At 38.6% G+C, this 23,994-nt stretch overlaps 2 protein-coding genes across 4 annotated transcripts; one reads left to right on the top strand and one right to left on the bottom strand.

The window, feature by feature from the left end:
- Positions 1 to 203: 203 nt before the first annotated feature.
- On the top strand, positions 204 to 5,551 carry LOC306758456 (E3 ubiquitin/ISG15 ligase TRIM25-like; the record flags this gene model as incomplete). Its single annotated transcript, XM_079243784.1, has 7 exons — positions 204 to 791; positions 3,539 to 3,625; positions 3,699 to 3,932; positions 4,509 to 4,668; positions 4,751 to 4,801; positions 4,894 to 4,953; positions 5,031 to 5,551. 7 exons carry the CDS (start codon positions 204 to 206, stop codon positions 5,549 to 5,551), a joined length of 1,701 nt encoding a protein of 566 aa, XP_079099910.1.
- Positions 5,552 to 5,620: 69 nt separating this feature from the next.
- On the bottom strand, positions 5,621 to 20,880 carry LOC306758267 (elongation factor 1-delta-like). Of its 3 annotated transcripts, none has more exons than XM_079243539.1 (10): positions 20,782 to 20,880; positions 20,351 to 20,373; positions 19,527 to 19,604; positions 17,548 to 17,671; positions 13,778 to 13,834; positions 12,104 to 12,185; positions 11,536 to 11,624; positions 11,049 to 11,255; positions 10,158 to 10,352; positions 5,621 to 5,735 (listed from the first exon to the last, which is right to left on the bottom strand). In XM_079243539.1, exons 3-10 carry the CDS (start codon positions 19,538 to 19,540, stop codon positions 5,697 to 5,699), a joined length of 807 nt encoding a protein of 268 aa, XP_079099665.1. In that variant the 5' UTR covers positions 19,541 to 19,604; positions 20,351 to 20,373; positions 20,782 to 20,880; the 3' UTR covers positions 5,621 to 5,696. The 3 variants fall into 3 exon arrangements, with proteins under 3 accessions (XP_079099665.1, XP_079099663.1, XP_079099664.1); XM_079243537.1 differs by lacking the exon at positions 19,527 to 19,604 and adding an exon at positions 18,416 to 19,020 and having other exon boundaries at positions 20,782 to 20,874; XM_079243538.1 differs by lacking the exon at positions 19,527 to 19,604 and adding an exon at positions 18,416 to 19,063 and having other exon boundaries at positions 20,782 to 20,817.
- Positions 20,881 to 23,994: the final 3,114 nt, after the last annotated feature.

Below are 23,994 nucleotides of genomic sequence, written 5' to 3'. Positions count from 1 at the left end.
CTCATCTGATGTGTACTGAGAGAGACTTGTACAAAAGGTTGCTGTTTGCACAGTTGATCTATGATGGCCTGTTTGCAGGCTGTGATTGGAGGCTTCAGGGTGAAACCTGAAAACTCTAGAAAAGTTTTTCTTTTTTTTTTTAGGTCACCTGTGAGCCACTCCCATCTTTGTCTCTTCCTGTTTCAGTTCAGAGTGCGTAAGCAATGGCAGCCGCAACTATTTCTATAGATCAGGATCAGTTCTGCTGTCCAGTGTGTTTGGAGGTTTTACGAGACCCCGTGACGATTCCCTGTGGACACAGCTACTGTCTGGACTGCATTGAAGACTACTGGAACAGGGACAAGCAGAAAAACCAGCACAGCTGCCCTCAGTGCCGGCATGTGTTCAATCCGAGACCTCTGCTGAGCATAAACACGGTTCTGGGTGAAGTGGTGGAAAAGTTTCTCAGAAGTGAGCAAGTCCAAACTGCAGCTCAACATCTGAATAAACCGGAAAAAGTGAAATGCAGCGCCTGCAGGGCCAGAAACAGCCGGGCTGTGAAGTCCTGCCTCGTGTGTTTAGAGTCTTACTGCGTGGCTCACCTCAAGGTTCACGAAGAACGCTTTCACAGAAAAGCCCACCAGCTGATCCCAGCCTCAGATCAGCTGAGAGAGAAGCTGTGTCAGCAGCATGACAAGTTACTGCGCCTCTACTGCCACACCGACCAGCAGTGTGTGTGCTCACAGTGTGTTAAAGACAAACACAAGGGTCACGACATCGTCTCAGTGGCTGACGAGAGAGCAATTCAGCAGGTGAGTCAGAAATTCAAGATTGTTTCTATTTAAACTTTACCATATAATTGTCTTTTTTTTTTAAAACTTTGATCATTCATTTAAAAAAAAAATCCAGAGGTACATTACAAATGTGGACATTGGCTTGTATTTGATTTTTATATTTTGATGCTTTTATCCAAAGTCATTTGCAAGGGACAGTATAAATTTAAATTTAAAAGACACTAGAAGTAGAACAGATGCAGAAGATGGTGCAGATCTGGTGTGTTAAGGTATAAAGGACCATTTAAGTTTGTTTTCTCATCACAATTAGTCAACGTTGTGATGATTAGTGTATATATATATATATATATATATATATATATATATAAAAAGGGGGGAAAGAAAATGACAATTATGTACCATTATATATATATTACCCAGATGAAGCATAAAAGAATAGCCAGATGATAGATAGATATCTATCTATCAATCATCTGGCTATTCTTAACCCGAGTTGATGATGTGCTGAACCAATGACTGAAATGGAAGCACCTTCTGTGCTTTTATAACAGCTTTTATGCTTCATCTGGGTAAACATTAAATCTGTAACTGAATTAAACACGGAGTATTGTGACACAGTAGGAATTGGATTTAGGTTCTGAAATACAGTAGACCTATTCTGTGTTTGCTACTCAGGAAATTCTTACTAAAGAGAATACTGACAGCTGAGGTAAAAGGTAACCCAGTTATCTCAAGTCTGTGTTATGATAAGCTGCTGCCAGTAAGTTTAACTCACTGGGAGCATGAAGGAACGGTCTTTCTGATCATGTTCAAACTAAAGAGCAAGCAAGTCAACCATGAACACAAACTTTCTGGTCTCTTTAATAGGAAAAAAGGCTGCTATAATAAGAAAAAGTAGTTAGTTATACAATATACAAAAAAAGGGGGAAAAAGAAAATGACAATTATGTACCATTATAACGAAGTTTTGAAAAAGGAGTGCTTTTTGGAATGCTTGTGTCAAATAACGTTCCTACCTTTCATGCTGTGTTGAATGTCATGTATAGATTTATGTGTCGATTAAGGAAGTAAAAAAAAAAAAAAAAAAAAATTAATTGTAATGGTTATGACTGAGCCACAAGGTATGTCTTTTTGGAAGCACTGGTATGAATGTGTCTCTACGGATGTTTTTAGAATTATTTTATGTGCCTACCGACATCTACACAGTTAATACTGCCTACAGTGTAAATACACAAGATCTGTCTTTTACTGACAATATTCCCTTACTAATCCAGTGTTTTTATAAAGTAAATATTATCTGAATACATTTAACTGTTTTAGACTACAAGTCACATTCACACACTTTTACAGCATCTTTTAAATCTCTAGTTCCAGCCTGGCTATATTCTTTACTATACACACACACACACACACTGATGAACACGTCAGTCTCGCTCAAGGATACTTTAACATGTATTGTGGGGCTCAAACCGCCCATTTTCTGATTGGAAGGTGACCGCTCTTCCACCTGAGTCAGGTTTTAATGACTCATCTAATCTGAAGTACATGTTTGATTGAAGATTCTCCCCAGGGTGTGTTCCCTGTGCTACAGAGCACTCATTCATTCCTGATCTGTGAAGTTTTATTTGTCCTGAAAGCCGTTTGCATGTCAAGCAATGGAACGTCAGGGGTTCTGCACCACACAGCAATATGGAGGCACGTTTGACATTTTATTTTCAGTTTAATGACATTTTGTTTACTTTAATTTCTGATTTTATTGCATTTGACACACTAGGAGCACAAAAAGAGACAGTACTAAAATAAGGAAATATTATAAATGCAATCTTATGATACTTCACTTTGTCAGCCGCAACCACATAAAATTATGTCTTTATTTCCCAAAACTCAACTTCTAACTTCCAGGTCGAAACCAGAGTCTGATAGAAACCACAAACAGTAACTGAAAATCAGGTTTATGCTCAAAGATATGAGAAAACAAAAACAGACAAACACACTTCTGCAGTAGAAAACAAGTTTACTGCATGAGTGATTGTTTTTGCTGTTGCATGGAACTGGTATGTAGATAATTTGACTCTGTGTTTCCAGATGAATAACTGTGCAAACATGGTTTAAGCTTTCCTGGCTTTCCTGGTTTGTTCTTTTCAAATGAGCACCGGGTCGGGCATTTATATAAGAAGGTAGATTAAATATAAATTCCTGGACGCTCCTTTAATATTTAGCTCATAAGTTCTGTAACAGCATCCATGCGACCAAGAGAAACTAACAGCTTGTGTCCCAGGCGTTGCTTATAAACAAAAATCAGCCAACCCTCAGACCCGTTTCATCTCTACATCCTTAAAATCAGGACATATGCTGCTTCAGACATTTCTGACTAAACTCTCTGCATATGTAATGATTACGGTCTGCAGTTCTCCTTTTAAAAACCTGCTGTATATCAATAAAATATTAAGGTGACTCATTTCTAATCTGTAGTGTCTGAAGTTGGAGAGGAGGCACAAGACACTGAATTTGTATGTCTGAAATGTAGGATACATCTTTTTATGGCCCGTTTTGAAGGCTTCTGTTGAAATATTGAACAGAAGAAGAGTAAAAATGTGACTTGGTCCTGCAGTCTTATCTTGTGCTCTGATGTTATCACAGCTGATAGACCAAAGAGTTTCCGGCGTAATCCAATCCTTTGACTGTGAAATATAAAAAATTCCCTTAAAGCCAACTGTAGAGGAATTACTCGACCGCTTCTTCTAAAAATCTGTTACATTCTCTTAGAAAAGACTCAGAGAAACCTCCTTGAAGTCCGTGCAGAAGCTAAAGGACACAGAGAAGGAACTGAAATATGTCGTCAGATTCATCAAGGTGAGTGTTCCTCACATGTAGGTTTAGTGTAAGCATGCTTGTTGGAAAGCAGAGATAACTTTACCCTCCGCAGCACTGCACCGAAGCTGCAATGGAGGAGAGCGAGAGGATTTTCTCCAAGCTTATTCGATCCATTGAGAAACAAAGCAGTGAGGTGAAGGAGCTGATCAGAATCCAGGAGAGCGGGGCTGTCGGTCAGGCGGAGGAGGTGCTGGAGAAGATACAGAGGGAGATCACTGAGCTCAGGAGGGCTGAAGTAGAGCTGGAGAGGCTTTCTCACACGGAGGACCACATCTACTTCGTCCAGGTATGTTAAAAAGAACCGGCAGGATTTAGTCTGCTGTAACCTTCGACATCTGCATTACAGCAGGAAGAAATACTTCTTACACTCTTCTTCCATTCCTAAAATATTTAAGCTAACAGAGCAGGAGACCAGAGGAAGGTAAAGTATGAAGGATCAGGTGAAAGACCAATCAAAGTCAGATTATAGAAACCAGCTGGAAGATGCAACCACACCTGCACAATTTATAGTCTGAAGCCCTTAGTTCGATTGAAGGTCGTGGTGCAGCTGGAGTCTATCGTAGTAATCGCTGGAGAGGCGGGGTACACCATGGACAGCTCGCCAGTCCATCGCAGGGCCAACAGAGAGACAAACAACCGTTAACGTTCACACTCACTCCTGGAGACAATTTAGAGTAACCTATAACCCAACATGCATGTCTGGATGGTCAGAGGATCCAGTCAGCTCAACTGCAACTGTGAACCTGATTCACAATCTCACAACCATTCAGACCATTAAAAGGAAAAAGATAAACCTGCCCAAGGCTCATTCTGTTTCCATTCAAATAAAGTTTTGTAAATTGGTTGCTGGGTTTCTTTGCAGAAGTGCCGATCTCTTCATTTCCCCACAAACACTGTGGAGATGCCCAACACTGATGCAATGACATACTCGATGTATAAAACCATCGGAGGGGCCCTGGTTGATCTAAAGGACAACCTGAACGATGAGCTTCTGAAAGATTTCAACAAACTATCCAATAAAGGTACATTTACAGCATCTCGCAGGTTTTTTTTTTATACATATGTCTTGCATTCTGTAAATATGACATTTATTTTTATTTCTAGTTATTTCACTGAAAGAAAGCAGTAATTTCAGCACCTCTGAAAGGACTAAAGGTAAGTGAGTTTTGGGCACAGATACTTTTAGGCCAAACTTTCAATGAATAACTTTTAAGAGTCCAAGTTGATCATTTTCCATCTCTTAACAGCTAAAGACGTTGACATTTCATACAACACAGAACCAAAGTCAAGAGCAGACTTCCTCCAATGTGAGTACGGTTGACTGGCAGACATTCAGCATCCTTTGAGAAACCAGTGATGTCAATTTGACCATGTTTCTGTCCAGATTACAACGATTTAACTCTGGATCCCAACACAGCCAACTCTTACCTGAGCTTCTCCGACGGATGGCGATCTGTAACAACACGTTCCGAGTCGCAGCTCTACCCCGACCACCCGGACCGCTTCACCAGTTGGGCCCAGGTGCTAAGCAGAGCTGGGATGGCGGGTCGCTGTTACTGGGAGGTTGAGTGGTCTGGAAACAAAGGAGTCTCCATCGGCGTCTGCTACAAAAACATGAGCAGGAGTGGAGGGGGCAGCGACAGCAAGCTGGGACACAACTCCAAGTCCTGGAGCCTGGACTGCTCCAACACGGTCTGCTCATTCCAGCACAAAAAGGAGAGCGTCCCCGTCGCTGCTCTCTGCTGCAGCAGAATAGGCGTCTATCTGAATTTCAGAGCTGGGATTCTTGCATTTTATAATGTTTCTGATAAAATGGTTGTAATTCATAAAGAAAAGACCACATTTACCCAGCCTTTATACCCCGGCTTTTGGGTTGGGTTAGGTTCTACCTTGAAGCTCTGCTGAACTGCTTCAATTAATTCTTTGCCTTGTTAATAAAATATTTCTTTCAAAAGAAAAAATCTGAAACAGAAATTTGTGCTCAATGCTCAACTTTTTAATAACCGTACAAGCTGGAGCAGCAACAAAACTTTGGTGGAGCAGGGGAGGCTTAGATCTTGTTGAAGGCAGCAACATCTACACTTTGGACCTGCAGAAGAGAAGAGAAGAAAAGAAAAGTCAGGTTTTCATTTAACTAAACATATGAACTCATCGGCTCCTGGAGAGCTTTTCTTTTGTGCCGTTTTGTACATGGAAATCCGATTTGGCCATGTGCTTCTCAAAACACCATCCAAAATGCATGATTTATTTCTTGATTAAAGTAAGTTTTCTTAAATCTGTCGAGGCCTGTACAATTCCACCCTTCAATGCCATGTGTGTCATATTCAATAAACAGTTTCTCAGACATTTTGCATCACTTTGTAGTAGGGCTGGACGATATGACCTTTTAGTAATATCCCAATATTTTTATGCCATGTCACGATATACGATATATATCTCGATATTTACCTTAGCCTTGAATTAATGCTTTGGCACATACAATCACATCAGTAAGATGATTTTGTGCCTCCATTAAAACATAATTGTTCATACTGCATTAAGATATGCTGATTTTAAACATTCATGCCAAAAGGATGAAATTGTAACGAAGCAAATGATCAAAACCGCATTTATTGAACAGTTAAAGCAGTGGCAGAAACATGTCATTTTAAAACAAAATAAAGTGACTTTGCATGATGTAATAAATGCAACGTATGAAAATAATGAACTATTATAAGGCTTTGCTTTATGGATACGTTTTTGAGTTGTCGTGTATTTTTTTTTTTTTTAATTGCAGAGTTTAGCATAGAAATCAGTCTAATAATACAGGCAGAATGCCCTCGTATCGTCTCCAATAAACGGCTTCAGCCAACTTTTAATTCAGGATTTGATTCCCACTGCTTTCTGTACTTTCTAGAGACATGACGAGCTAGATAAATATGCTTGTGTGACACACAGTGGATGAGGTGAGTAAGTGACAGAGGTTGTGAATGCAATCAAATATAATGAATTATTTTTGCGTGACGTGAAAAACTTTTCAATTTACATCCCACTCTGTAATCCAGAGCGGGATCAGTGGTGGATTTGGCGGTTCATTGTGACTGTAGGTGGAGTCGTACAGGTGTCCTCTCTGCTCCTCTGACTGGCTGCAGCTGCAGCCGGAGCGACTGAGTGCTTTAGGACGGGGAGAGACTCTCGTTCGTGACAATAACTTTACAATATGCGCTTTAAAGTCAGTCGCCAAAACACCAGGAAAGTCTCCAATAACTCCAGTAAAAGTTGCTAGATTTGTCGCTAGTCGCTTTTCACAAAAAGTCGCCAAATTTAGCGAGAAAGTGGCTACACGCTGCCTCTCATGACGTAGCAGTTATGTACGTAACTAGGTGCGCTTGCTTTAACTCTGTGCAAAGTGGTGCTGAGTTGAGGAGGAGTGAGAAAACTCCGCCCACAGCTAAAAACAACTGCGTGACAACAGGATACTCTAATATGACGAATATAGGCATTTTCTATATTCGCACAGGGGACTAGCTACGATATATCGAGTATATTCGATATATCGCCCAGCCCTACTTTGTAGTAAAAACTTTGCTGAAGAAAAATTCTGCTACTAGTCTTCTGCCCCCTGGTGGACATCCTGTACAACAATAGCAGCAACATCACAGTAATAAACAGGAATTATTTTTATCAATTCTTTTATAAATCTTGTCAAAGGGCCAAATAAAGAATAAATAAATTATTCTTTCTTGGACTTGGTTTAAAGGGTTAGGCTAAGTGAATTAATTTTTCAACAAAAAGAATTCCCATACTTTGGATATAATCAGACATACATCTATATATGAAAAGCATGAAAAAAAAGCCAAAGCAAGTTGGTTTTCATTTCATTTTGATGTTAAATTCAACATCATTGCTGTTCAGTGAAGGTATTTGTGGAGAGTTTTGTACTTGTCCTTGGAAAACTGCTTGGCTTTGTCCAAATTTAGAACTGTCTCTAAAGTTGACTTTATATCCCATAATTATTTACAAGGGTATTGTTACAATCGCTGTTCAGTAAAAACAGGTTGGATTGCATCATTTATATAACTATCAACATTACATTTGTAAATGTAAGTGCAGTATGAACAAGGATCGAGTGCTTATAATAAAGAAGGTAAATATTCATAATTGTTATCTTTGAGACAGGTACATGACTGCACTCTGCATGAGTTAACCACTTCAGTTTGTTGCTTTGTGGTGACATTGAAGCACATTGTCAAATACATGAGGAATAGAAGCAGGAAGACACAAAGTAAAGATTTGGGTGTGAAAAGAAATTATCTTGATAAATGACTCACTTTAAACAAATAAATCAGTAAAAATCAGATGGATGCAGTGGAGGCATATAAAATGGACTGAAACCATCACCTTTGTCCTCTCACAGGAGTCTAGACAGCCCTTTCAGGTAAGCCCTCTTGTGCCTCCCTCCTACAGCATAATGTGGCTGGAATCTCCCCACAAGCTCCTCAGAGATGTTAACTCTGAGCGTCTGTGCAGAGATGAGATGCAGAGAGAGAACTGGCTCCAACATAAGCCTCAACCTTTCTGGGTTTTTCTGTCTGCCTTCTTTAGAGAGCAGTGTTGGAAGAAAAAACTCCCAAACTCTCAAAGAGTCTATTTTTTATTTTTAAACACTTTTTTTCCCCCCTAAATACATGTGCACTCTACAAAAATCATTTTTCTAACTTGCCATTTTTAATTTATTTACCTGATATAGTTGAGTAATATGATTAATTTATTTCCTTTACTATATCACTTCAATCACAGTACAGTTAAATGTTGTGATTTTCAGATATATAATAATAATAATAATAATAATAATAAATAATAATAAGAAGAAGTAAAATAGTTACACTTTAAAACAGTTTAGGGCTGTTGTGATCTCCTCGCTTACTTGAAGTCTTTATATAGTGCAGCAGCCACAAATGGGATGGTGGCAGATGCTTGTACTGGTTTCATCAGCCCACACTGCTTTGTCTCCTCACTGGATTTATACCTTTTCAGGCAACTAAACAAACTGGTCGCACTGACAGCTTTGGTAACCACCTGATGACAAAGTTAGCTAATTATTAATCTGTTCTTGTTTTTACACAATGCAACCCACTACCACATTACTGATGCCTGACATGGACCAGATTCTTGTTTTGGGAAGGAAACCATTTAGTTTCAGCATCACATCCATGCTTTCTACATATATTCTCTGGTACACTGATGCTCAGTTTTCTTCCTCAGTCTGCTTGCATGCCAGTGTTTTATTTTTTCCCCCCAGTCTTTAGGGTTTTCTTGAACATTTTAAGCAACCAGTTCAGAAGTGCATTACTGCCAGTAGAGTGGAGTGTGCTGAGGGACACACAGCAAGCACTTTTAGATAGACTGACTGAAAATGGCTCATGCTCATCAATGAGATTAATGCCAATCAAAAATTTATCATTTTTCAAATTGGCCACCCTTATTATTAGATTGCTTTTTTATCTGACTTTTTAAAAAGCTGCTATCATAGAAACGTGTTTGAATTGACCGAAATGTGTGCCAGCTTACCAGCTGCTGGCTGCAGTTTAATTTCATGCAAAGTGTTAATATCCTGTCTCTAGTAAAACTTGTCAAGTGAAAAAGCAATTTCATGCTATCTAACAGGGTTAGAGATACAGTATCACGTAGAAACAGTAGAAGAGAATACCCTAAACACAGACCTTAACATGAGAAAATTTGATTTCAATAATTGTAATACGTTACATATTTAGGAGCTTCACAGTCATCTGTGCCCATTTTATTGACATACGACTGCTTCCGTAGAAATACTTCCATGTCAGGGAGCACTGTCACCTACACTCAGGTATTAACAATGAGAAGCTGCAGTACATGATTCACCGTTTAATCCTTTAAAGCCAAACCCATGTAAGAAATAGGTCAATTTTTTTTTTTATCAAGTTGTTATCTGGCCTCTTTAACAGAAAGATTTTTTTGTTGTATATTTCCCAAGTGATGTCACACTTATTGTTTTTATGTACCATAAAATAATGGAAAATGTCTCAGAAACTGTATGTATTAATAAACAATACATTTTGGATTATCAAGTAAAATTGCGTATCAAAATCCCAAATCTGTTATAAATGTGTAGTTAGGCCTGTTTGTGTAAATAGTTTAAAGCTATAAATGAAATAAAAACTTATCCTACAAATTTATCATCACCAAAAGCTGGAATCATGTCTGAAACCAATAACGCAGCCTCCATGATTCAGATTATTCACTACCAATAAAAATAATTACAGTCAAGTGTGTGTATACACAGTAATTAATAAAAATCAGGAAACTAAAATATACAAACATTTTAAAACAATATAGTTTCCTGTTTGTGTGTTAATATACTGACAAACCCACAGATGCTGCTGTTGTCACTGAGCATGCTTCGATGTTGTGAGCACCACATGAGAAATTCCAGTCAGCTTATATATAAAGATAAAAATAAAAACAAAAAAATTTAAAAGTAAATGTGACTCACGTAGTCCTCAAACTTGGTAATCTCCTCCTCCAGGATGTCAGTCCCAACTTTGTCATCCTCGACAACACAGTTGATCTGAAGCTTCTTGATACCGTATCCCACTGGAACCAGCTTGGAAGCTCCCCACAGGAGTCCATCCATCTGCACTGAGCGCACACACTCCTCCAGTTTCCCCATATCCGTCTCATCGTCCCACTTAAACAAAGAATCAATCAATTAATCAAAAACTTGGTTGTAATATGTGCAACCTCCTCCTGCAATTACAAACAGAATAAATTGTCCCGTTTCCACGGGGACGTGGGAGTTTGATTAAGTAAACCCTGATCTCTGAAGCTTTTCCACAGCCAACTGTACCCTCACCTGGTTGGTGGGGTTAAAATCAGGCAGCAATAGTTGTGTCAGCCACAATACCTTTTTTGAATTATAATGAAGAAGAATGTGATACAAAAACAGAGGAGGAGAATCATCTGACAGTATGTGTTCTTTCTTCTTAGTATGTAGTTTTACACAAAACCTGCTGTTCCTGCTATGTTTTTAGTGCCGAGTCACACGAGAAGTGATGACTCATTTGACCAATCAACTCATTGCAATGTATAAAGCGCCACTGCAGAGAGTTAAATTGGTAAGACTGGAACCCAGCTGGAAGGGGATGACGACTCACGTTTGATATTCTGGCATCATTTCCAGCGTTTGCAAAAATCGACAATTGACAATACTAGATAAAAATGCAGCACATATTTGCAGTCGTTTAGAAGTTATTCAGCACTTTTCTGATAAAGTAAATGCTTCACAACTTTAATTTAGGCATCCAAATTTTTAGGAATTTTGCACATTCTACCACATGTAATTGTCGTATGAGAACGCAGTGGCAGAGAACAGGCGTGTACATACGGGCTTGACGTCCAGTATGATGGATGACTTGGCGATGAGGGCAGGTTTCTTGGCTTTCTTAGCTGCATAGGCGTCTACACGCTCCTGCTTGAGACGTGCTGCCTCCTCGTCTTCTTCATCACTGCCGAACAAGTCGATGTCGTCATCATCTTCATCACCATTTTCCACCTTGACCTGTTTAACTGGAGCAGCCTGGACTGGAGCAGCCTGGACATATCAGGGAGGGAATATTTGAAGGAAAAAAAAAATTAAATAAACAAAAAGCCTCATACAGCCTAATTTTTAAAAAAAGTTATTATATCCTCTTAATTACTCGTTTGTATTGCATATCATGACAGTTTATTGTCAAGTTCTTTACAATAACTTATTAATTTTAGCCAAGTGTGCTGAAGCAGGGAAACGTGTGCAACCTGCAGACAGTGGCCCCTGAGGACCACAGTTGATAAAAGCTTGATCTACCGTGTCTGCTTAATGCTTTATTGTGTACCTTGGCACAAGGGACAGCTGCAGGAGACTTCTCCAGCATAGCCACTCTGGACTCCAGCTTCTGCAGGGCCGCCCTCATCTCCTCCACCACTAGCATGCAAACACAGCGGGAATGTAAAAGACGTCAACCAATAAATGAGCCGGCTGATATTTCGGGCCGTAAAATAGTTTTTAAACTTTCAAAGCATCTTAACTGTTTAACTGATCTGAAGTATTGCCTCACACGTTGAAACTAGAAACACGTTTGTGAAAAACAAAATGCTTCGTCAATAAAACTGCTTGTCAGTGTATTTGGAGAGCTGCCAACATTGCTGTAGGCTATGTGTGAGCATAGTTAAATATATTCACAAGATGAAGTTATGACAATGTTGTCAATTCCATTCTGTGGTGTTTATTGGAGCTTCATTCAGCAACCACCTGGCTGAGGTTGGGGCGCCTGTCCTGTGTTTAGTGGGTCATGATTTTCAAACAAGCAATTTAAGCTCAGAATTTATCAAGATACTCCAAATCCAAGGAAAGCAGCAGATTCTGGTGATCATTAAAACAAACAAAAAATAAAAAAAACACACCTTTGTGCAGAGTGTGGTTCTCCAGCTCCAGGCTCTTCATGCGTGACACCAGTTCCTGGTCTCCTCCCCCATGTGAAGATGACTATGCAAAGGATGAATTCAGTTAGCAGAAATAATGAAGAAATAAAATAAAGCACAATCCATAACAGATTCATTTAAAAACTGATCAAACACAAGAGTCAAAACACCATGAACATTCCCACTCAAATTATGCTTTTCTTGGTACCTCTAGATCAGCTTTGCAACAATCACAACTGAATAGTTTGTTTTCAGAACAAGGGAACCTTTAGGTAGCTTCTACCTTAAAATGAGAAAGTTCAGTGTTTGGACTTGCAGTGTGTGCAGGCAGAGGGATGGGAACTCATGAACACACATTCCGTGGAAGATAAAAGCAGCTTGTAAACAAAATTATTTACACAAAACTTTATGAAAAAGGTATTTCCAAAAACATACAAGCCAGAATTTATGCAGAATATGAAAGCATGCGACATGATGAACCATCACAAATATTATAGTAGGACGTCCATTCAGTATCAATTTAAAATGGAAAGTAGTTTATTAGTAATTCCATAACTGAGGAAAAAATTGATCATTTTTAATGGACGTGATTCTGTACCAAAATAAAATTAAAATGCAATAAATTATTTTTTATTTTAAAATTTGACATTTCAAGTGTCATTTTGGGACCCATTTGCTGGGGCATGCTTTCAAAATTAAATCTTTGTCCTTTTCTTTATCAGTTTCATTAAGTCACAAAATGAACAGTATTGAAGAAATTAAAAATGCATTTTGGATGATTAAGCATATTTATAAGTCAAAAAATGCAGGTAAGTTCTGACAATGAAAAGGCATTTCTGGTTTTGCGTTTTAATTTGAATTATGTTACAGAATCAAATTTTAGGTCACAATGTGAAAAAGACAAAACACAACACCCCCCAGCAAGCTACCTTAGTATGAGGTAAACATGTCTATATGTGGGCACATGAAATGGCAAGAAGCCATGTTCTAGATGAAAGCAGCCATGTGCACAGCGGCATCTGGAAATAAAAACTTATGCTTACTTCCTGTCACAATGCTCTGATCTGAAGAATTCAGACCTCTCACTCCTGAATGAGCAACATACACCACATCGTTTTAATTCTAGATAAACCTAAAACACACACATTTCATTCAGGAAATGCTTTGTTTTTAAATCAAGAACAGGGTTTTCCCTGCCCGCTCAGCTTGTAGCCAACTGGCAGTGTATGCACATTACACCCGGAATCTCATACGGAAACCCGGAGTCTGTCCTAAATTATTGTATAAAAACTTCAGCTTTTGAAGGACTCATGTACTCAATAATGTGCACACAAGCAGGGATGCAGAGAGTTTGATCAAAGTAAATCTGGGAACTACGACATGATGGTGGCTTTAGTAACTAACTAAAACCAAGTTTGTACTTTTTTTTCCCCCCAAAGCTTTTGTTGATGTATTAAAGGTGATACTATATTGATTTAGCACAGCAGCTACGCCACAACAACAAAAAAAAAGTGAGGATGATGACAGCATGACACACCAATGCTGTAACAGCAGTAAGACACTTCACGTCAGGCATCAGCAGACACAGCAAGCAGTTCATTTCAGTCATGCGGTATTCCCAGGCCAGAGCTGTGAAACTGGACCAGAGGGACTTACGTTTCTGTGCTGTCGTTTCTGCTGGCGCCCCTTGGCCTGCTGCAGGGCTGTTTTTGCCTGCCCGCAGTGACGTATAAGGTTAGAGAATAGTAAAACATGAACACAAGAGCAGCAGAGGTTGTAGGTACCAAAACAAACAATGCCATCTACAACATCTACCCTTTTCACACATCAAACTGCATTCATACTTAAAGGAAAAAAATAATTATAGGAGACTCACAGTTGATATAACATTAAAAAATGGACTGGGTAAAAAGTTTAAAGTACAGCCAAACTGGTTGAAAATTATAAACACGGGTTAAAGCATAAAAAGCTACATTCGTCACTGCCACATAGATTCAGCAAATTATTTAAAATTGATATTTTTTTTATTTTTAGAAACAGAATAAAGATTTTGCAAATAATGTTAATAAGTCTACATGCTCTGTAGAATAAATACAAGACTTAAGATTTGAACATTTTAAATCTTGTAGTTACTAAGCAGAACCTGGTCTAATGTGGTCAAACCCCAACAAGTTAAACCACAAATCCGTGTTACCTTCAGCAACATAAGCCTGCCATTACTGAAGATTTCTTCTATCAGCAGCAGTATACCAGTCTGCCATTATATTAGACAGGTTTTCCCATTACCTTTCTTACATTTTTATACATTTATAGAGAAATTTAAATTCTAAAAACTTTGAATGACAAGAGCAAGATTACACAGATTGATTCTGGATAATAGGACCAATCAGCTCATTATCATTATAGTGCAGAGCGAAGCTGCACTGACAGGGACCAGACACTTCTTGCTTGTGACAAGCATTTTAAATTTTATCCCCGGATTAAATTATTTTTCATTTAATTTCATTTTTGCCATTTTATTTTAGTTTAAATATTAGGACATAACCATGTCTTGGTTTGTAATTTATGAAAACATGAAAATTTTTAAATTCTGGACAGTTTTCGGATCTACTTCAGAGACAAAGATTTGATGCAGGACTTCAGAACTTTCAAGACTGTAATATAACCACAGGGGAGGATTTTCAGCAAAGGTGCATTTCAAGGTGAAACAGCTTTCACGTAGCATACGTAGAACCTGAGCAGGGGCAGAAAAATAAATTTTCTTATGCTGTATAACCCAGAGCGGAAAACCAAAAACATGCATAGCTATGCCAGGCAGTGCTAGATTGTGGAGTTGAAAAGCCTCAGAAGAAACTATTTGACCAAGTTCAAAACTTCAAATTATTTTTAAAACATTGACCCTAACTTAAAACACACACAAACACACCAAAAATGTTTAACTGGTACAATTCTTGCCATTTGCCAAGTGATTTTACAACCAACCTATAGATAATTTTCTTTAAAAACTGCAAACCTCAGCTTAGCTATACCGTTTTGAAGGTTTTTGTTCACTATTACTTTAGTTTTGAATGCCACCAGATTTTGTGGATCATTTATATTTTAATAATAGAGATTTCTTTAATAAAAGTGAGAGAAAATTGGGAATGTCTTTGAGACCTTGAGACCTAAGCACTGATCACTAAAAAACACATGCACTAGGAGGTGAAAAAGATGCTTGATTGTAAGAGGTTAGTGCTTTTGGCCCATGGGGCCCTACTGGAGAAAGGCTGTATTAGGACTGTCTGAAATGTACAGTGTGGTGACTGTAAAACCTAAAAACACCAGACAAGTGCACTTCAATACATTTTAATTTCACACTATGCATGCGTATATGCGTAATAAATCTGTGGAGTACAAGTCTTTGTACTTTCCTTCAAAACAATTATAGAAAACTTCAAATAAAATTCTTCCAATGTGAGCTCTTCCTAATAAAAACTATACTTTAGGGCCCATAGTATCTCCGCTTTAAGCATTTCATTATTGGCAGAAATGGTGATAGTTGCCTGCTTTGTTGCTGTGTAAACTGAAGAACTGCTTCTGGATGTCCCAGCTTTCATAAAATCACTTATTGTTACTGTGCTGTTAGCACTTGTAGCTACAGCTTGGTGCTTCTTTCCTTTCAAGTGGCTCACGAGTGCTGATTTGCCCATATTTGATATATTGAATGATTTAACACAACATTTACATCTGGCACATCTCATGTCAGTGTCCCTATCGAGCCACAGATGATATTATTCTTTTGAAAGCCACGTGTTATTAAAATAGCATTTTCCTGGCATGCTGTCGCAGTCACCTTTTCCGTTTCCTGAACTTAGGCCGGTCTCCCCTACAAATGTGGGTGTACTTTCAATCCAAAGGCGCATGAATGCCGCCAAATTGAATAAACCCTTTCACCACCAAAAAATAGTGACGTCTGAGGCAATTGGCATTTTATTGCGACACACAATTTATTTGGATATTTGATTAAACATTATATATTTCCATAACTTTTCAAAAATCTTCTGACAAAATAGATATTTTTAATAACTTTTCCAGGGCCTGGAAATTGAATTTTAAAATTCCATAACTTTTCCAGGTTTTTCATGACCGTATGAACCCTGCTTTAACATTTTGGATTGTCAAAACACTTTTGTTTAAAAAAACCAAAACAAAAAAACAAAAAAAAACCCCATCACATTCAATCAAATTAATAAAAAAAATAAAATAAAAAAAAATAAAATAAAAAAAAGCATCAATGTGAACAAATGTAGGAGCTTCATCAGTATCAGTCACACGTTCATACATCTACTGCTGCAAGGCCTCCAAAGTTAACTTGAGATTTCTGCATTGTACATCTCAAAAAGTACATTACAACACACTTTTAGCAGGCAACCAATTCAATCAAGTTCACATCGAGTGTGCAGTATAATATAATTATATTATATAAAAAACACATCAAAGCAGTAAACATGGGAGATTTACTTCCCATCATTGTCCTGTTTCTTCTGTTTGTTTTGAGTGAGAAGCAGGGATTCCCAAAACCTTTCCCGTTTGTTTGAAAGCTGCATACTTCAATCCTAATTTATGAGCAAAAAGAATCTGTACATTGATGGCAAAGACAAAATCATATCTGGCTGCGTCATGAAGGGAGGGAGAACGTCGATACAATTATTCTGCAGTGGTCTCCTTTGCAGACACTTAAAAGCAAGTTGCTATAAAACCATGATTTTATAAATAGAGCTCCACTGAGCCATGAAGCTGCTCATTTGGGGCAAATTAATTCACTGATCAGTTTATTTAAATGCGCAGCGTGAATTCGAGACACTGCTGTCTCACAATGATCAGCTGTCCTCATGCTCCTGTTTTGACTGACAGGGTTTTGTTGATGAACTCGCATAATTCCACGGCTGATCTCAGCCTTTATTCCTGCCGTCTTTCCAACATTACACTCATCTTCTCTGAGAACATTTTAGATGCTATTTTTTTTTCAGCGCTGAGACAGCCTATGAGTGTTTGTGCTGGCAGCAAATAAAATTAAAACCAACTTAAAACCTAACTGTAACATAGGACAATGTTTTGCGATATAATACCAAAATAATACCAATACTCATGGTGCCCCGGGCATGCATAAGGACTCCACAAGTTTCTACTATAGCCCAGGATGTAGTGAGAAACTGAGACAGCTGCCAAGACACCTGACCCCCTAACTACGATGAGCCTCTTCTAAATCGAGTCACAAACATGAGACAGCTGCTCCAGGCACCAGAATGTGGTGACAAACCATGATGCAACTATTGCCCAAACTAACAGGGCAGTGACTGGACTATACACACACACAACCCTGATAACTGGCTGAGGATGTGAAGTAACAACCCAGTTACACGTGGCAAACTAAGGGTTCGTCCCACCTGCTGTTGTTGAGTGGCAGGGCCGTTGACTCCTTCATAGAAGCGCTTCTCTGCCTCATCGTAACGGTGCTTGTCGAACCAGATGTTCTCTGTGGCGAGGCACTGCAGTCCGCTCATGTTGGAACTGCGAAAAGGAGGCAGAGCGTTCAGGACATAGGACGACATATAAACACTAGTCAGTATTTGACAAGTTTTTCTCTTCAACAACAATGAGTACGTTTTTAGGTCTTCCAACCAGCAAAATATGTGATGTAAATGATGTAATGCGACTTAATCAAATGCTTGTCTTTAACTTTGCTATATGATCGTTTACAAAAGCATGCAGGGCCACAAGTGGAGTTGCAGGTGGAATGGGAAGAAACAAATGCAACTTAGACATTTTCTAGTAGTATATTCAACATGACAACAGAAAGGGGGAATCATTTAAAATAAGTTATACAATAGACAATGACCATGACAACCTCTGACAAACATTTCATCTCCCAATCATTTGGGGATGGATTACTGCAGACAGAGACAAATTCTCCACACAAACGGAGTTGCTTCGTCTGCAAAGTCAGGATTATGGAACAAAAGGTGGGTCACTGCCTTCCATACAGTCAGTAAAAGCAGAGACCCACTTCATTATATAAACATACAAATGACAGACCTATGTACCACACACACTTTACATCATCTTACATTACAACATTTGTTAGACTGACATGTCTACCTACATATTCCCTTGGCTTTAAAGGTTGACGCATAAGTTAGCATAACTGAAGAAAGTGCAAACAGTGTCGACAGACAAAATATACTTGCATAATAACACACACTCACAGACACATACATCATGTCTCTCCCATTCCCTGTGTAAGAGGTGTCATACTTGTCCCATTTGGGCCTGCTTTCCGTCTCAGAGAGCCCTCTCTTCCTCAGCTGTGGTCCCCTGCTGCCTTTGCTCCCCTGCTCAGTCTCAGAGGAGGTGCGATTACGACCTCTAATGAACTGACGGTGAGGAGTACCAGAGGCCTTCACAGTGATGATCGTGTGCTCCTGATCCTGCTGTTGACCATGGGTACGTCTTGAGTGGAAAGTCAAAGATCCTCTGGTGCTGGGGCTCCGTGGTGAAGACGACAGGGGCCCGTTGCCATTAGCTGCAAGCCATCGCTGGTAGTTGCTCTCAGCATGCTCAAAAGCACTGCGGTTGTACCATATAGGATCTGCTTGCACACCCTGGAGGACAGGGCTACGACCATAAGAGCCACTGGCCTCCACAGAAGATCCAAGACGCTCCTCTTCTGCCCCAGAGCTCTCCGAGTGGGACAAATGTGAGCGGTGCCGCAGCCTCCCAAATTGGACATTGTCCCCACTGATGATTCCCTGCTCTACAGTGGGAACATTGCCCTGCCTGAAGGCACCAACCGGGACAGCATTTTGAGGGGCTCCTCTCTGATGGTTTTGATCCATTTCTTCACTAATGGCGAGTCTTCTCTATTTACATGTCAGATGATTGATGGGGAAAAAAAGGCAGAGGCTATTTCCATTAGTTCAGTGTGACGTTAGCATCACAATGGAACAGGCTGGTTAGAAGCATCAGGGAAAGCTCAAACAGCAAAGTTTAGTACCAATATGGTTGAGATTGTAGTTCAAAATGCTACAATTCCACAGAAAACTGAACATTTCCCTTTAAAAATAGTCATACTGGACTAAAAACAGTCAAAGCAAGCAAGGCAATACAACACCAGTAATGCAAATGAATGTTAGAATACATTTATAGTGTTTCCTCAGTAACCATGTCAAATTACTTATTCTTAAAAACTGATCTGATCAACCCGACACAAACCAGGTTGGTAACGCGCAACCTGACAGGTGTGCTGCAAAGCAGGAGGCCACCCCTTAGAGACCCAGCTGTGTTTGCTTAATGAAGAAACACCACAAGTGCATTAAAATATGAAAATATGTTCCATTTAAAACACTTGGAACAGTGTGCATCTCACCTTTGCTTTGGCATGTTGGTAGGATAATGTAGGCTGCCTACCGTAGAACTGTATATTTAAATAGTTCAAAAGTACCTACTGTGCAAATAAAAAGAAAACATGCATTTAAAAATGCACAGAAAACAAAACATGACTGTCTTATAAAGTAAATATGTCACAAAACTTGTACATCATGCACTACATATATGGCAATTTGTACACAGAAAAAAGGAAGAGGCTTTGGTTAAATCAATGTTAGTGCAGATGCAGTGTCATTTGCCAGTTTATAAAGGTACACCCAGCTAAACTAACTTACTGAGACATTTTTTCTCCCACTCTCTCCCCCCTTTTTAGAGAGTACAGCTCTCTATTAGAAGTGCATTTCAACTTTAAGGCAATCATAGCAGCTGTTAATGTTACTTTACAGATAAGGGAAACCACAATTAAAAAGGAGGTTGGGATAGCTTGTTTAAATTTTTTAAAAATGCAAAACATCTGCTAGACGCATGTTTTGCATTGAGACAATAAAATACTGCATTTTAGCCTAAACTAGCATTAAATGCCATTAACTATGTCGGAATTGCTGAAACACGAGTATGGTAAATGCATCAACTTTTGAATACTACATCAATAATCGTAAAGTTGTATGTAGTGCTCGTCAAAAAAAAAACTTCAACTCAAACTCATTTGATTGGATTTACTACATATGCACCGTACTAAACTGCATTAGTTGTAGTAGTACTGTTAAACTGGCAGCTGAGGGTAAATGTTTTTCAACTACACTGCAAGTTTTGCAAAAAGCATGTGAGCATCGGCTGAAAAGCAGTTTCAACACCATCACTCACCTTCTTTTTGGTGGAGTGAGAAGCTGGTGACGAACAGAGAAATAATAAAAGCGGTTCTGACACTTTGGACATGCGTGTAGTTTCAACTCTTTTATGGAAGGAAACACAGGACTTCTAGTTATGAAAATATGTGACACCAGAATAATGACTAAACATAGACAGTTCGAGAGTAATATAGGAATATTAAAGACACCGTTATATTAATAAAATGTGACAACAAAAGTCCATAACAACAGTGTTTAGCCTGAACACCAATCCTTTAGTTTAAATTACGTTCACAAATTTGACAGCCACACCAACTTGTAGCTCAGTTGACCACGTGGCGCTTCAAGAAAAACTCCTCTAAAGATTGAATAATTTGTGGGTTTGACAAGAAAAGTGCAAGTTTTTAAGTCTCCCAGATCCACAAAAGCAACTTTCCTACTACTTACTTATAGTTTTATTCGACGTTTTATGACCCACAGCGTCCTGCCACAGCCGTAATCCGACGGTAGAAGAGGGCACGCGTTAACAGCTGGCCGGCATTATTCTGTTACAGAGGGGGGTAAGGTGTCGGATTTTCACAATTTAATCAGTAATTTTACCCTTCATTTGAATGTTATGTATAATTTTACAGTACATCATTGGAAACAGAAACAAGTAATAGTTTATAAGATATAACTAGCCTCCATAAGAGATCCTAAATTTCACTAAAACATTACAAAAATATTGGTATGACCCATTTTGGACAAACACTTCATTTCCCATGATCCTTCGAGGCTTTTCCGTGGCTGCCAGCTTTCATGACGTTTTGATAAGTTGACTGACAGGTTGGCTACAGCGTAGACAGATATGTCAATGGGCCACAGTACATACAGAATTGTTTTATTGCCAGGTTTTGTCTGGTTTCAGTCACTGCAATCTCTATAACTACATCCTTTATAATAAAACCAAACGAAAGGTTGTCAAGGCTTTAGTTTAGTAGTCCACAATGCATTTACCTGCGTGAAAAGCGCTACTCGTTCGCCACTGTCGTGTTGCTCTTCAAAGCCGCTAAAAGTTTCTGAAGAAGAATTCTAAACCTAAGCAACGTCAGCATGAATAAGACATGACAAAAAAAACAAAACAAAAAAACAAACAAACAAACAAAAAAAAACCTCTCAACTTTTTATAGGGTTTTGCCTCCAGATTTTTCTAGTAAACTTTTAAATGTGTTTAAGCAGTTCTTCTGGGCTTTCTGTGGGTCTTCCTTAAATAAATAAATAAATTTCAGTTAAGTCCTTACTTGACTTTCGAATGAACAAGAACAATAGCAACAATATTAATTGGCATATAATAATCACTATATGATTATTTTAATTAGATTTATTTTAGTACTGCTCAGCACTGGCAACAAATCCTTCAAGCATAGAAATACTTAACTTAGGGACTGGACCATTGTGTGTAAAATATTACAGATGAGAAGTAATCTTTCCTTTTTAGTAGTTGCCTCTTTAAAAAAAAAAAAAACAGGCAAACAAACAAAACAAAAAAGCAAACAGACATAAGTATTTTTGCACCATTAATGGAATCCACAGAATTATCTGGCTTTTCTCTGTATGGTGTTCAAGTGCCCCCAGTTTATCTATCCACTGTTTGAAGCCTCATCAATGGTCTTCAAAAAAACTATTCTCAAAATAAAAAATATATTACTCAAGAATTGGAGTGAAAATCAGTAACAAAGAGTCTTATGGAGTAATTAACCCTTCCCAGAGCCCAGACCAAAACATTATAGAAGCAGCTTAGTCAAGAAACATCCAAAAGAAAAAACTTTGTAATGTCTTTTAAGAAGGCTGGAGAACTGTTTATGGAGATTACTTAAATAAAATAAAAAAAGAATATTTTCATGATTTCTTTTGTTGACAGCTTTGGGTTTCAGGGTGGTGTGCGTAGAAGAGCCTCATCCCATACAGAATCAAAACAAAAGAAATTATGGTGGATTGCTGGAGTAAATTTGATCTTCAGCCCCTGTTCCTTGGAGCGAGTGTCTGGAGATGATTGCCAAAGTCCAGTTCTTGGGCATGTACACCAAACAAGACTTGACCTGGAGCCCTGACACAAGAGCCATCATACAAAAGGAACAGCAGACACAATATTTTCTGAAAACTCTTGGAAACGTCCATCTCCCTCAGAAACAGCTGGTGTCCCTGTACTGATTCTCTACTGAGAGCATTCTTATGTTCTGGATTTGCATGCAGTTTTCCAGCTGAAGAAATGCACTTTCGAGGGTTGTCACAGCAGTCTAGAGAATCACTTGTATCCCCTCCCCTCCCTGGAAGAACCCTTCAGCTCTCACTACCTCTCGAAGGTACAGTGTATTCTCAGGCACCCACCATGCACTTTTTGAACTATTACCCTCTGAGAGACACTTCAAGACACTTAAGGCTACAACAAACTGCCTGAGGAACAGTTTTTTTTTCCAGAGACCATCCACAAACTCTGTTCTGGGAAAATATGACTTGAAAGCTGTGTGTATATTCACTTTATTATCTTTTTCATCTCCTTTATGTGCTATGTGTGTTGTGCCCTATGGGTACACGCAGGCATATGTATGTATGTGTACAAGTTCTGGGCATATATTCATATTTTTATAGTACCTAAGGTGATTGTCAAACTTAAGCTTTGTTGCACCAACAAAATAACAATGAATGAAGACAATTAATTCCAGTTTCTAAAAGTGGCTTGTATTGACTTTTGGGAATAAACACTGTAATAACCCACCACATCATTCAAGGAAGGGAAGTCACACTAAACATGTCTCACAAGCTGTTAGTTTTATATGTACACATACTAAAACAAATGCCAAATACCACTTTAATGTGTTTTCTGCCTCTGAGATGTTAGCTATGCTGTCTAGTTATCTGCAGCTGATTGATGAGTTACTTGTCACCTTAATCTAATGTCAGAATTCTGAATATATTTGATATCTCAGATAACTTGACTGGTCTCATCTAGCTTCTCGTCTAAAGGAAAGCTCTAATTCTTATCTTGAGCCTGGTGCAAACTGAAATGTTTATTACTAGAGAGAGTTTTTAGCTAAAAAAAAAACCAACTAATGTTCAAATCCATTAAAACTTCATAATATTTTAAAACATTTAATTTAAAATCCATCTACATAAGGGAACTGGAGCAAGCAGCAGAAGTTCCCAAGTTATGTTTCTGTCCTCTTTCTATTCTTTCAAGTTAAACAATATTGCTAAATTATTCTTTTCCCATCCAACCTTTTCCCATCATCTCTTTTTTTTATACCACTGTGACTGCAGCTTTTGGTTTTTGCATTATGTATGTCACATATCTAAGATGCACAGAGTGTGTTGGCGTCCGTTGTATCACTTCAGTGGTTTACTCAGCATTTCATACAGAAAGACCCCCTCTCTTTGAAAATTAGTGGTTAAAATGCCATTGTGAGGTCTAAAACGCTCCATAGCCTGTCAAAAATAGAAACTGCTTTAAAAAAGGGAGGAAAAAACTAGCTTCTGCTCTAGTGGCTGTGCCTGTGTGCTCACTAAAGCTAAGCAGAGCTGTCAAACCAAATCAATTCATTTTCAGCCATAGCTAACAGGTATACAAGAGGGTTTCCACATATACACTTTTACTGCAAGACCTGAGTCACCACACATGTCTGG

This window comes from Telmatherina bonti (genome assembly GCF_933228915.1).
Source record: "Telmatherina bonti genome assembly, chromosome: 7".
In the NCBI taxonomy this organism is placed as follows: domain Eukaryota; kingdom Metazoa; phylum Chordata; class Actinopteri; order Atheriniformes; family Telmatherinidae; genus Telmatherina; species Telmatherina bonti.
This window is presented reverse-complemented; position numbering and strand designations above follow the sequence as displayed.